Source organism: Staurois parvus, unplaced genomic scaffold (genome assembly GCF_062004578.1).
Source record: "Staurois parvus isolate SC_StPar_1 unplaced genomic scaffold, SC_StPar_1.0 ptg001424l, whole genome shotgun sequence".
In the NCBI taxonomy this organism is placed as follows: domain Eukaryota; kingdom Metazoa; phylum Chordata; class Amphibia; order Anura; family Ranidae; genus Staurois; species Staurois parvus.
The window spans coordinates 99,454-112,500 of NW_028319220.1; the positions used below are offsets into that span (position 1 = coordinate 99,454).

At 46.7% G+C, this 13,047-nt stretch overlaps 1 protein-coding gene across 1 annotated transcript in view; it reads right to left on the reverse strand.

The window, feature by feature from the left end:
• Positions 1 to 282: 282 nt before the first annotated feature.
• LOC149436083 (protein Atg16l2-like) overlaps positions 283 to 13,047 on the reverse strand; it is a 63,278-nt gene continuing 50,513 nt past the window's right edge. Inside the window, 2 exon segments of the mRNA XM_089662074.1 lie at positions 283 to 1,682; positions 12,065 to 12,166. Coding sequence (XP_089518200.1) covers positions 1,589 to 1,682; positions 12,065 to 12,166 — 196 coding nt within the window. The 3' untranslated portion in view covers positions 283 to 1,588.

Consider the following 13,047-nt stretch of genomic DNA (forward strand, 5'->3'; position numbering starts at 1 on the left):
CGTCAGACCATTTTCTCTACGCAAGACCCTCCTCACCACGCAAGACCCTCCTTACCACGTAAGACCATTTTCTCTACGCAAGACCCTCCTCACCACGCAAGACCCTCCTCCCCACGTAAGACCCTCCTCACCACGTAAGACCCTCCTCACCACGTAAGACCCTCCTCACCACGCAAGGCCCTCCCCACCACTTAAGGCCCTCCCCACCACTTAAGGCCCTCCCCACCACTTAAGGCCCTCCCCACCACTTAAGGCCCTCCCCACCACTTAAGGCCCTCCCCACCACTTAAGGCCCTGCTCACTACATACCCATCCTGATGACAAAGTCCAACACGTACGGCAGGAAGGTATATGGGGAGACACAAGAAATGGGGAAAATTGTAACAGGAAGGAAGAGATGGTTGCAGGAAATTGTGTACTCAAAATCTGGACATTTTGGAAAATTCATTTCACATGGAACATGGGTGGCATAAGGAAATCTGTCCCATAAAGAGGACATTGGAAAAATCAATTTTCATTATAACGGTTGGCTCAGGAAAGCATGGAAAGGAAATTGTAGCTACAGGGATCGGTGGTTGACCTAAAAGCATGAGGGACAAGAAGTTTTAGTTTCACACAGAACTGCTTAGCCTAAGAACAAGGGGCACAAGAAGATTTCTGCAAGGGTTGACCTGAATTCACAAGGCTCAGGGCAGATATCAGTCCATAAAAAGTTCAATAAAACAATGTGTGACCTAGAAGTCAGATGACCAATATATTGAGACACAAGTTGAACTGGGATGTTAATCTAATGGAACTAGGAGTTCACCTTCGAGAAGGCATTTTCATGAAACACTGGTTGACTTGATGACCCATTGAACTGAAAATTATTGTAGAACCATGGAAGCACGAGAAGGTGATTCAAGTGGTTCAACCCAACAGTGGCTGAGCAGGGAACATGGACAAATGAAGGTTCTTATTGGCACAATAGTTGACTTGTAAGCATGATGCATTGTTAGATATCGCCTATAAAACACTGCTTGACCTTGAAGTCTAAAGACGAGGAATTCATGGATCCCTGTCAATGAACTGCTTGAGGCATGTTAACATCGTGTTTCCACAAGGTATGGTTTCCTTAACCTCAAGAAGCTCTCGTAGGTCCCGTTTATCACAGGTGAGGTTATTATTACTCTTCTTTGAAGCGGTGATTAACTGAAACAGTCATAAAGTGCCAGAAAAGTCATGATCTGCTGTAGGACCAGGGTTGGCAAACACCGCACAACTCTTTGGTTCGTCTCAGAGAACAAGACACAGAACAATGGAGTTTCATGGACCATTTCTTGAGAAACCTGGAATGGAACATCAGTTGGCCTAGAAGCACGAGGCAGAGGGAGTTGTATAGACCTTGGGGCCCAGAATGTTATGATTCCAAATAACATTGGAAGACAGTGTAAGGTTGCTCCATTGAAGTTCTACTGCATTTGGCACGGCAGAGTAGGTAGGTAGTTTTGTAAATTGTGGTGTTTGCAGTTCTTATAAATGAAGAATGAATTATGTCAGTATTTTTTTTCTCCTTTTGGGTGTAGTGTAGAGGAAAAACAGAAGAGGCTCAGTATTCACTCCAGAGAACGGCTTTCTTCCCTCGGTCCACACTGACCACATATTCCCCAGAAAGTGACCAGGCCACGGCATTGACGGAAGCACTGTGGAGAAAGAAACAAAAACGTGAGATTCAAACAAAACAATCTCTTATAAGGATCTTCTGAGAACCTACAAACATGAGCTGCCCTCTCCTTCCCTCCTCTACTTTCCCTCCTCTACTGCTTCTCTTTCCTATACCCAAACTTCTCTCCTTCTCCTCGATTTTTCTTCTTAACGTATTACTCTGGTCAGTTTACTAAAGACTTACACCATTTATGGAAAGTTTTTTCCCAGGGTTACCTTATCAAAAAATGCATTGGTTGTATACAATGTGTCTATTGATATTAATATTATGATGCATGGCCAGAGGTATGTGGATACCCCTCTATACTAATGAAAATGTTGCAGCATGCAAAGACATTTACGGGAACCGTAAGCCTCTTCTGGTAACAATTTTGGGAAATTCCAGCATGGCTGTGCTCCTGTGTACAAAACCAGCTTCATAAAGACATGGTTTGACCAGTTTGATGTGGAAGAACTTGAGTTTCCTGCACAGAGCCCTGACCTCAACTCTACTAAACACCTTTAAGATGAACTGGAACACCAGTTGTGAGCCAGGTCTTCTCCTACAACATCAGTACCTGACCTCAAATGCTCTTTTAGACAACAAAGGCCTTCCATTAGCTACCAACCTTGTGGAAAGAGTCTTGGGAATATCATTTTCTGTTCCTGCATGACTGTACCCGTGTACAAAACCAGCTTCATAAAGACATGGTTTTACCAGTTTGATGTGGAAGAACTTGAGTTTCCTACACAGAACCCTGACCTCAACCCTACTGAACATCTTTAGGATGAACTGGAGCACCAGTTGTGAAACAGGTCTTCTCCTTCAGCATCAGTACCTGACCACAAAATACTCCTTTAAAAGACAAAGGCCTTCCCTTAGCTACCAACCTTGTGGCAACAGTCTTGGGAATGTCCTTTGCTGTTCCCACTTGATTGTGCCCCTGTGTACAAAGCTAGCTCCATAAAGACATGGTATGACCAGTTTGAGGTAGAAGAACTTGAGTTTCCTACACACAGCCTTGGCCTCAACCCTACAGAACACCACTGGAATGAACCGGAATGTCACTTGTGAGCCAGGTCTTCTCATTCAACATCAGTACCTGACCTCACAAATGCTCTTTTGGATGACAAGGGTTCTAGCCTTCCCTCGCACTACCAACCTTGTGGCAATAGTCTTGGGAATGTCCTTTTCTGCTCCCGCATGAGTACGTTCCTATATACAAAACCATCTCCAAAAAGACATGGTTCGACCAGTTTGTGCAGGACACTTGAGTTCCTCTACAACACAGTCCTGACCTCAACCCAATAAAAAAACCCGTCAAGATGAATTGGAACACCAGTTGTGAGCCAGGTCTTCTCATTGAATGTCAGTACCTGACCTCAAAATGCTCTTGTGAATGACAAGTGTTCTAGTCTTCCCCCCAACAGTGTTAATCTCTTTTTCTGTTTCATCTCAACTGTGTCCGTGTGTGTAAATCCAGCTACTTAAAGACAAGATCTTACCAGTTTGGTGTGAAGGAACTTACACCATTTGCAGCCTACACAGAGCCCTGACCTCAACTCTACTGAACACCTTTGGGATGAATTGGAAAGTAAATACTGAGACAGGTCTTTTCATCCAACGTATCTGACTTCACAAATCAGCACAGACTGCCCCAGACACCTCCAAGAAGTTCAACCAAATTCCTTGGATCTGGCCTCAACCTTATTGAACCAATGAGGATACAGCAGAACCAATAGGGCTGTTCTTAAAAAAATATAACGCCCACAATGTTTGTGTACCACAGAATGAGGACACAAGGACTCTTAGTGGTTTAATTATACAGTAACAATTAAAAATAATAAGTATTTAATAACGTTTTTTAATTAAAAATTTAATTTCCAAAAGCTCTGCCTATTTACAAAGCCATGGACAACTTCCCTGGATGTTCTCACCACAATCGTAGAAAATGTTAGCAAATAGATTTTAACCAAAACCTTGACTCTTGATTAAGATGACTTTTTCCTGGTTTCCATTTATATGACTAGGATTAGGCTACTGCTGCGGCAGAGAAGGAAGTCAGAAACCTTCTACAAAGAATGAGGGACCATTTCCGGTAATGCACATAACATCTGTTGCTGTGCCAGAAGAGTAGTCAGGACAATCTGGGTCGGTAAAAGGCCAGATAGCAGAAAAGTGGTCAGGACAATCCAGGTCTGCAATAGGCAAGACCACAGAAAAGTGGTCAGGACAATCCAGGTCTGCAATAGGCAAGACCACAGAAGAGTGCTCAGGACAACCCGGGTCAGCAACAGGAAAGGCAGCACAAGAACAGTCAGAACAATTCAGGTCCTCAACAGGCAAGATAGCAGAAGAGTGGTAAGGACAGTCTGAGGTAGCAACAGGCATTCTAACAGAAGAGTGATCAGAACATTCCAGGTCAGCAACAGGTAAGACAGCAGAAGAGTGATCAGAACGTTTCTGGTCAGCAACAGGCATTCCAGCAGAAAAGTGATCAGAACGTTCCAGGTCAGCAACAGGCATTCTAGCAGAAGAGTGATCAGAACGTTCCAGGTCAGCAACAGGCATTCTAGCAGAAGAGTGATCAGAACGTTCCAGGTCAGCAACAGGCATTCCAGCAGAAGAGTGATCAGAACATTCCAGGTCAGCAACAGGCATTCCAGCAGAAAAGTGATCAGAACGTTCCAGGTCAGCAACAGGCATTCAAGCAGAAGAGTGATCAGAACGTTCTAGGTCAGCAACAGGCATTCCAGCAGAAGAGTGATCAGAACATTCCAGGTCAGCAACATGCATTCCAGCAGAAGAATGATCAGAACATTCCTGGTCAGCAACAGGCAAGACAGCAGAAGAGTGAACAGAACATTCCAGGTCAGCAACAGGCAAGACAGCAGAAGAGTGATCAGAACATTCCAGGTCTGCAACAGGCAAATCAGCAGAAGAGTGATCAGAACATTCCAGGTCAACAGCAGGCAAATCAGCAGAAGAGTGATCAGAACATTCCAGGTCTGCAACAGGCAAGTCAGCAGAAGAGTGATCAGAACTTTTCAGGTCAGCAACAGGCAAGACTACAGAAGAGTGATCAGAACATTCCAGGTCAGCAACAGGCAAGACAGCAGAAGAGTGATCAGAACATTCCAGGTCAGCAACAGGCAAGTCAGCAGAAGAGTGATCAGAACATTCCAGGTCAGCAACAGGCAAGACAGTAGAGGAGTGATCAGAACATTCCAGGTCAACAGCAGGCAAGACAGCAGAAGAATTGTCAGGTTCAAGTAGGAGTCCTGGGGAAGGTGGCAGGCAAGACAGTAGTCAGGTCAAGAAGACACAGCACGTCCAGAGCTGAGACTTCAATACTCCTCTCCATCAAAGGACACACCCAGAGTCATTTCAGGGAGCCCTGACACAAATTCTGCGAGCACCAATGGAAGACCTGGGAAGGATTCTGCAAGTGCCAATAAGAGATTCTGGAAGTCCTGGCAGAAGTCCTGGTGGACCTGGAGATACTACAACACCCCTATTATGCATGTCACCATCTCAAACTATTAGAGAATCATCTCACTGGTGGCTCTGACCACCCCCTCCTCCAGAGTGCTCCCTCCTGCAGGGCGGAATGACAACTCAGGGGGCCCCTGGGCAATAGGGGATGATGGGGCCCCTGTGTCCTTGCCCAAACTCAAAAAAGCCTATGAAAAAGGTACCAGGGGCATCTCATGGGGCCCCCTACTGACCCCGGGGCAGTGCCCGAGTTTCCAAATGGTCAGTCCGTCCCTGCCCTCCTGTAAACTGGTCACAAAGCCAACCCGTCCCACCAAAACTGAGATATACGCCCCCCCCCCCCACCTTTTTAATATTTCTTTAATACTTTTTCTATGGATCATGTCTGATTAGGGCATTTCCAATAAGGAAACAGGACAAAGAAGCACAAACATCAAGCTGGAGCATCATAAAGAACAAATGTTGTAGCGCCCTCTGCTGGGGATAATGGGTCAGTTAGAGATTTTGATGGCAAAATGTAGAACAAGCCATATGGTAGAGGTCTGGCTGACAACGCACGGGTATATCTCATCTAGGCTGGATAATGGCCCCAATGAGAGTTCCAAAACTTTACCCAAAGGCATTTTTCTTTGCATATAGAATATTTAAACTTGGTGGCCATCTTCCAGATACCCGATACCTCTTTGTTATCACATACAGAAACGTAATCACTTGGTCACAGTTAACACACAAGGCATTCAGACATGGTGAAGACATTCGGTTACTACTCAACCGAACATTACAATGAAAAGGAAGTGAGATCCAAGCAGCTTTGACTGAGGCATGATTGTCAGGGCAAACATGGTGGTTGCAGAATCTCGGGGGGTTAGTACATACTACAGACTGCAGAACAGTTGTGGTCAATCTAACTGACATTGAGGGCCTCATATGCGGTCCATGACATCACTGAAGAGCTGTACATAATAACTGGAGGAATGGTATAGGAGTTGTCGGAGACTCGAGACGTGATACTAGAACAGTTGGACACTGGAGATATGATATAAGGGATGTTGAAGACTCGAGACATGATAGAAGACATGTTGGAGACTGGAGATATGACAGAACAGTTGTTAGTGATGGGGACATGATATACGAATTGTTGGTGACGGAGGACATGATATCCGAGGGTTGTTTTTATACTGGGGATGTATTGGAGTGTTTGGAGGCTGGAGACATAATATAAAAGATATTTGGGACTGAGGACGTGGTATGAGATGTTGGAGACTGAGGACGTGGTATGAGATGTTGGAGACTGAGGACGTGGTATGAGATGTTGGAGACTGAGGACGTGGTATGAGATGTTGGAGACTGAGGACGTGGTATGAGATGTTGGAGACTGAGGACGTGGTATGAGATGTTGGAGACTGAGGACGTGGTATGAGATGTTGGAGACTGAGGACGTGGTATGAGATGTTGGAGACTGAGGACGTGGTATGAGATGTTGGAGACTGAGGACGTGGTATGAGATGTTGGAGACTGAGGACGTGGTATGAGATGTTGGAGACTGAGGACGTGGTATGAGATGTTGGAGACTGAGGACGTGGTATGAGATGTTGGAGACTGAGGACGTGGTATGAGATGTTGGAGACTGAGGACGTGGTATGAGATGTTGGAGACTGAGGACGTGGTATGAGATGTTGGAGACGGAGGACGTGGTATGAGATGTTGGAGACGGAGGACGTGGTATGAGATGTTGGAGACTGAGGACGTGGTATGAGATGTTGGAGACTGAGGACGTGGTATGAGATGTTGGAGACTGAGGACGTGGTATGAGATGTTGGAGACTGAGGACGTGGTATGAGATGTTGGAGACCGAGGACGTGGTATGAGATGTTGGAGACTGAGGACGTGGTATGAGATGTTGGAGACTGAGGACGTGGTATGAGATGTTGGAGACTGAGGACGTGGTATGAGATGTTGGAGACTGAGGACGTGGTATGAGATGTTGGAGACGGAGGACGTGGTATGAGATGTTGGAGACTGGGGACGTGATATGAGATGTTGGAGACTGGGGACGTGATATGAGATGTTGGAGACTGGGGACGTGATATGAGATGTTGGAGACTGGGGACGTGATATGAGATGTTGGAGACTGGGGACGTGATATGAGATGTTGGAGACTGAGGACGTGATATGAGATGTTGCAGACTGAGGACGTGATATGAGATGTTGCAGACTGAGGACGTGATATGAGATGTTGCAGACTGAGGACATGATATAAGAGTCGTTGGAGACCGAGGACGTGATATAAGAGTCGTTGGAGACTGAGGACGTGATATAAGAGTCGTTGGAGACCGAGGACGTGATATAAGAGTCGTTGGAGTCCGAGGACGTGATATAAGAGTTGTTGGAGACCGAGGACGTGATATAAGAGTTGTTGGAGACCGAGGACGTGATATAAGAGTTGTTGGAGACCGAGGACGTGATATGAGATGTTGGAGACCGAGGACGTGATATGAGATGTTGGAGACTGAGGACGTGATATGAGATGTTGGAGACTGAGGACGTGATATGAGATGTTGGAGACTGAGGACGTGATATGAGATGTTGGAGACTGAGGACATGATATGAGATGTTGGAGACTGAGGACATGATATGAGATGTTGGAGACTGAGGACATGATATGAGATGTTGGAGACTGAGGACATGATATGAGATGTTGGAGACTGAGGACATGATATGAGATGTTGGAGACTGAGGACATGATATGAGATGTTGGAGACTGAGGACATGATATGAGATGTTGGAGACTGAGGACATGATATGAGATGTTGGAGACTGAGGACATGATATGAGATGTTGGAGACTATGGGTATGATATAGGGGTTGTTGGAGGCTGGATATGTGATATAGAAGTTGCTGGAGACTGGGGACATGGTTCAAGAGACAGTCAGAGACTGGAGACACGTTACACAGACTGCTAGACATCACGCCTATTTCACCCCCTCTACAAACCAATACTCCCACATCTGTGCCCCCTACCCACCCTTTAAATTTTATTTATGACCAATTTGATACAAAATCGATTATAAAAACATAAAATGAGAAAAATAGGATAAACTGGACAGAAAAAATTAAGCAAATCATTTATGGTGTTACTAACCCAGATGTCACTAACATGTGTTTTCTGTTCAAAGAAGAATTCATCCCTTCAATCCTGCTGTGAGGGTGGCTACCTTATGCCCCATGGTCTCCATGTAGGACTAGCGCAGCCTCCCTCCTAGGTGCATTCTATATGGGACTACATAGAAGGATCTGATGCCGTGAGCTCCGGCACATCAAACCGTCTAAAATTACATCAGCAAGTTGACAATCTGACAGCCCCGCCCACACAGTGGTTGACGATTACGCTGCTATCTGTAGGAGGTTCCAACGCATATAATGAAAAACGTCATGCATGCATGCGCATTACGTAACGCTTGAGTAAGAACTTAAGTCAGAAGCACACAGACTAGTGTCAGCAGGGCCCCCCCAAAGGCTAAACCAGTGTTTCTCAACATTTTCTCAATCATGGCACCCTTTAAAATTACGGACAGTCTCGAGGCACCCCATTTTAGAAAGGGCACCCCATTCTACAATGCGAAAACCTATTCTAATAGTTTTATATAACGCAGCACCATCCACACATGTAGGACAACCAACATTGGAGGGGATTTATTCTTCCAAAAAAAAAAAAAAACACTTTTGCACACTGGTACTGACTAGTATTCCAGTGTTTCTCCTCTCCCTCAGTTTTTCTCCATCACTGAGCTAATGTGACCCCAGCACTGATGGAGAGGGGCGGGGGAGGGTCAAACTAGGATGATGTGCAGGAAGTGGACATCCTCCTTATCAGCTAATGATGCTATTAGTTGTCAAGATGCCGGCGACTAGAAGGTCGTAATGGTGCACGATGGAAACCGGTGGCTTTTTGTAACTAAAAGGCAGGCTTGTTCCACCCGCTGGCTTGTATACAAGTTTTGGTCAATTTTTAGACATTTTGCCAAGGCACCTCTGACGAAACCTCAAGGCACCCCTGAAGAAACCTCAAGGCACCTCTGACGAAACCTCAAGGCACCCCTGAAGAAACCTCAAGGCACCCCTGACGAAACCTCCAGGCACCCCTGAAGAAACCTCAAGGCACCCCTGAAGAAACCTCAAGGCACCCCTGACGAAACCTCAAGGCACCCCTGACGAAACCTCAAGGCACCTCTGACGAAACCTCAAGGCACCTCTGACGAAACCTCAAGGCACCTCTGACGAAACCTCAAGGCAGCCCTGAAGAAACCTCAAGGCAGCCCTGAAGAAACCTCAAGGCACCCCTGAAGAAACCTCAAGGCACCCCTGAAGAAACCTCAAGGCACCCCTGAAGAAACCTTAAGCCCCCCCAGAGTGCCTGGGCACCCTGGTTGAGAAAGGCTGGGCTAAACAATAAGTGCCAAGGTTGGGCACCAGAGTTGCAGAAAATGGGGCGAAAACAAAACCCATCCAGCAGATGGCAGACATCTGGTGACAACACTTGTTAATGAGAAGGGTCAGGGGAGCATGGACTAGTTTGGGCTGAAAGGAAGTCTACAGCTGCACTGATTACCGCTCTTTACAGCAGTGCAAAAGAACATTTCTGAACATGCAACATGGAGAACCTTCTAGAACACGGGTGTCAAACTGCCGGCCCTCCAGCTGTTGCCAAACTACAAGTCCCATGAGGCATTGCAAGATTGATAGTTACAAGCATGACTCCCAAAGGCAGAGCCATGATGGGACTTATAGTTTTGCAACAGCTGGAGGGCCGCCAGTTTGACACCCGTGTTCTAGAGCAACCTTTCTCAACCAGGGTTCAGTGGAACCCTAGGGTTTCTCTAGAGGTTGCCATGGGTTCCTTGAGCAAGGTGCAACTCCTACCTCTCAGCCAAAAAAAAGATCAGTGGTGTCACTGGTTACTTTTCTATCTGTAAGGGGGGATTATTCCCAATGACCAAAAAAGTAAGGGACATTCTTCCCACCGACCATCAAGGTAGTGCACTGTGAGCCGTAGATTTAGTGATTATTAATAGGGGTTCCCTAAGTCTGGAAAGGTATTTCAAGGGTTCCTCCATGTTAAAAAGGTTGAGAAAGGCACTTTTAGAGGAAGGACTACAGCAGCAGAAGACCAGCCGGGGTCCCTCGTGTCAGCTAAACGCAGGAAATAATTAGAATTGTCTTTTCAGGCGACGCTCAGAACTGGCCGGGCTTTCAACCTTTGTGAGTTTCCTGCTCAAGGCCACTAAATGGAGTCTGGTGATGGAAGCATTGACATTTCAGTGACCTCCATTCTTCTGCCTTAAAGAGAAAGTGTGAGGAAACCAAGTTTGCAATTCATGGGGTGGACGGGCAATAGGGGATCATGGGGCCCCTGTGTCCTCACCCACACTCAAACCACACCCCAAAAAGTCTATGAAAGGTACTAGGGGCATCTCATGGGGCCCCCTACTGACACTGACCCTGGGCCTTAGTCTGTAGGGTTCAATATTGAGTTGGCCCCACCCTTTGCAGCTATAACAGCTTCAACTCTTCTGGGAAGGCCGTCCACAAGGTTTAGGAGGGTGTCTATGGGAAGGTTGGACCATTCTTCCAGAAGTACATTTGTCAGGTCAGGCACTGATGTCGGGGGAGGAGGCCTGGCTCACAGTCTCCGCTCTAATTCATCCCAAAGGTGTTCTATGGGGTTTAGGTCAGGACTCTGTGTTGGCCAGTCAAGTTCCTCCACCCCAAACTGGCTCCTCCATGTCTTTATGGACCTTGCTTTGTGCACTGGTGCACAGTCATGTTGGAACAGGAAGGGGCCATCCCCAAACTCTTCCCACAAAGTTGGGAGCATAAAATTGTCGCCTTATGAGTTCCCTTCACTGGAACTAGGGGGCCAAGCCCAACCTCTGAAAAACAACCCCACACCATAATCCCCCCTCCACCAAACTTTACACTTGGCACAATGCAGTCAGGCAAGTACCGTTCTCTTGGCCACCGCCAAACCCAGACACATCCATCGGATTGCCAGACAGAGAAGTGTGATTGGTCACTCCAGAGAACACATCTACACTGCTCTAGAGTCCAGTGGCGGCGTACTTTACACCACGGCATCCCACTCTTTGCATTGCACTTGGTGATGGAAGGCTTGGATGCAGCTGCTCGGCCATGGAAACCCATTCCATGAAGCTCTCTACGCACTGTTGTTGGGCTCATCTGAAGGCCACACCAAGTTTGGAGGTCTTTAGCTATTGACTCTGCAGACAGTTGGCGACTTCTGCGCACTGTGCGCTTCAGCATGCGCTGACCCCGCCCTGTCATGTGACGTGGCCTACCACTTGGTGGCTGAGTGGCTGTTGTTCCCAGTTGCTTCCACTTTGTTATAATCCCACTAACAGTTGAGCGTGGAATATTTAGTAGCCAGGAAATGTCACGGATGGACTTATTGCCCAGGTGACCACCTATCACGGGACCACGCTTGGAGTCACTGAGCTCCTGAGAGCGACCCATTCTTTCACCAATGTTTGTAGAAGCCGTCTGCATGCCTAGGGGCTTGATTGTATACACCTGTGTCCATGGAGGGGATTGGAACACCTGAAACACATGATTGGGAGGGGATTGGAACACCTGAATCACATGATTGAGAGGGGATTGGAACACCTGAATCACATGATTGGGAGGGGATTGGAACACCTGAATCACATGATTGGGAGGGGATTGGAACACCTGAGTCACATGATTGGGAGGGCAGGGCCAATACTTCTGGCAATATAGTGTGGTGCTAATCACCAATGGCCCCAAATTTGGGCAGACGGGTGATCAGGTCTCTTCTAGTCACTTTAGCAGAATGACTCTTTCTCCTACCTGTGTTCTCCATTCAGGCTCCTCTCCAGCATGCCCGTCTGGGTGTTCCAGATGAAGATGGTCCCGTCAAAGGATCCTGCCATGGCGTAACTGGAGTCCGGGCTGCACATAAAGGAAGAATGATGAAACCTTTCCTTACTAATGGACAGCTCCCAATGAGCTCAACACAATCACAGAAAGTGCTTTACTTACAAAAATAAAAAAAAAAGTGCAAATGTGATTCCCCCTCCCCCCCCTTTGCCATTGTGCAGGCACTTATACTGCAAGCCTGATTAACACTTTCAGCTGGTGTGTAGCATTTCAATCTGAAGATGAAATTGAAAGGAATATATAAACATCCGTTTACAATGAATACATTGAAAAAAAATACAACAGAACAGCAATAAAGCCCAAATCCAATCTTCGGGCTCCCCAACGACCCCAATCCCTCCCGGAAACGCCCCAAATGTATTTTATTGTTTAAATTTATTTATACTTATCCTTACATTTTCCCAAACTCATCAGGTCGGTCATGTGACGGGCTGGGGTCCCCTCCTCTCCCGGCGGTGGGCAGTCTTCGTAGATGCAGAGAGGCGATTACGTAACGAAAGCCATGAAGATGCCAACGCATTTTGGTATGATTAAGGCCTGAATGGCCGAAACACGTTGAATTTTTATGGGTTGAAGGACCTCCAGTGGTATCTTTTTGCTGACATACACCTATGTGCCGGCTTTTCTTCGTGGATCTGGGTTGAAGGACCCCCAGTGATATCTCTTGGTTGACATACGCCTAGGTATCGGCTTTTCTTCTTGGATCTGGGTTGAAGGACACCCAGTGGTATCTTTTTGCTAACATACGCCTATGTGCCGGCTTTTCTTCACAGATCTGGGTTGAAGGACCCCCAGTGATATCTTTTGCTGACATACGCCTATGTCCCGGCTTTTCTTCATGGATCTGGGTTGAAGGACCCCCAGTGATATCTCTTGGCTGACATACATCTATG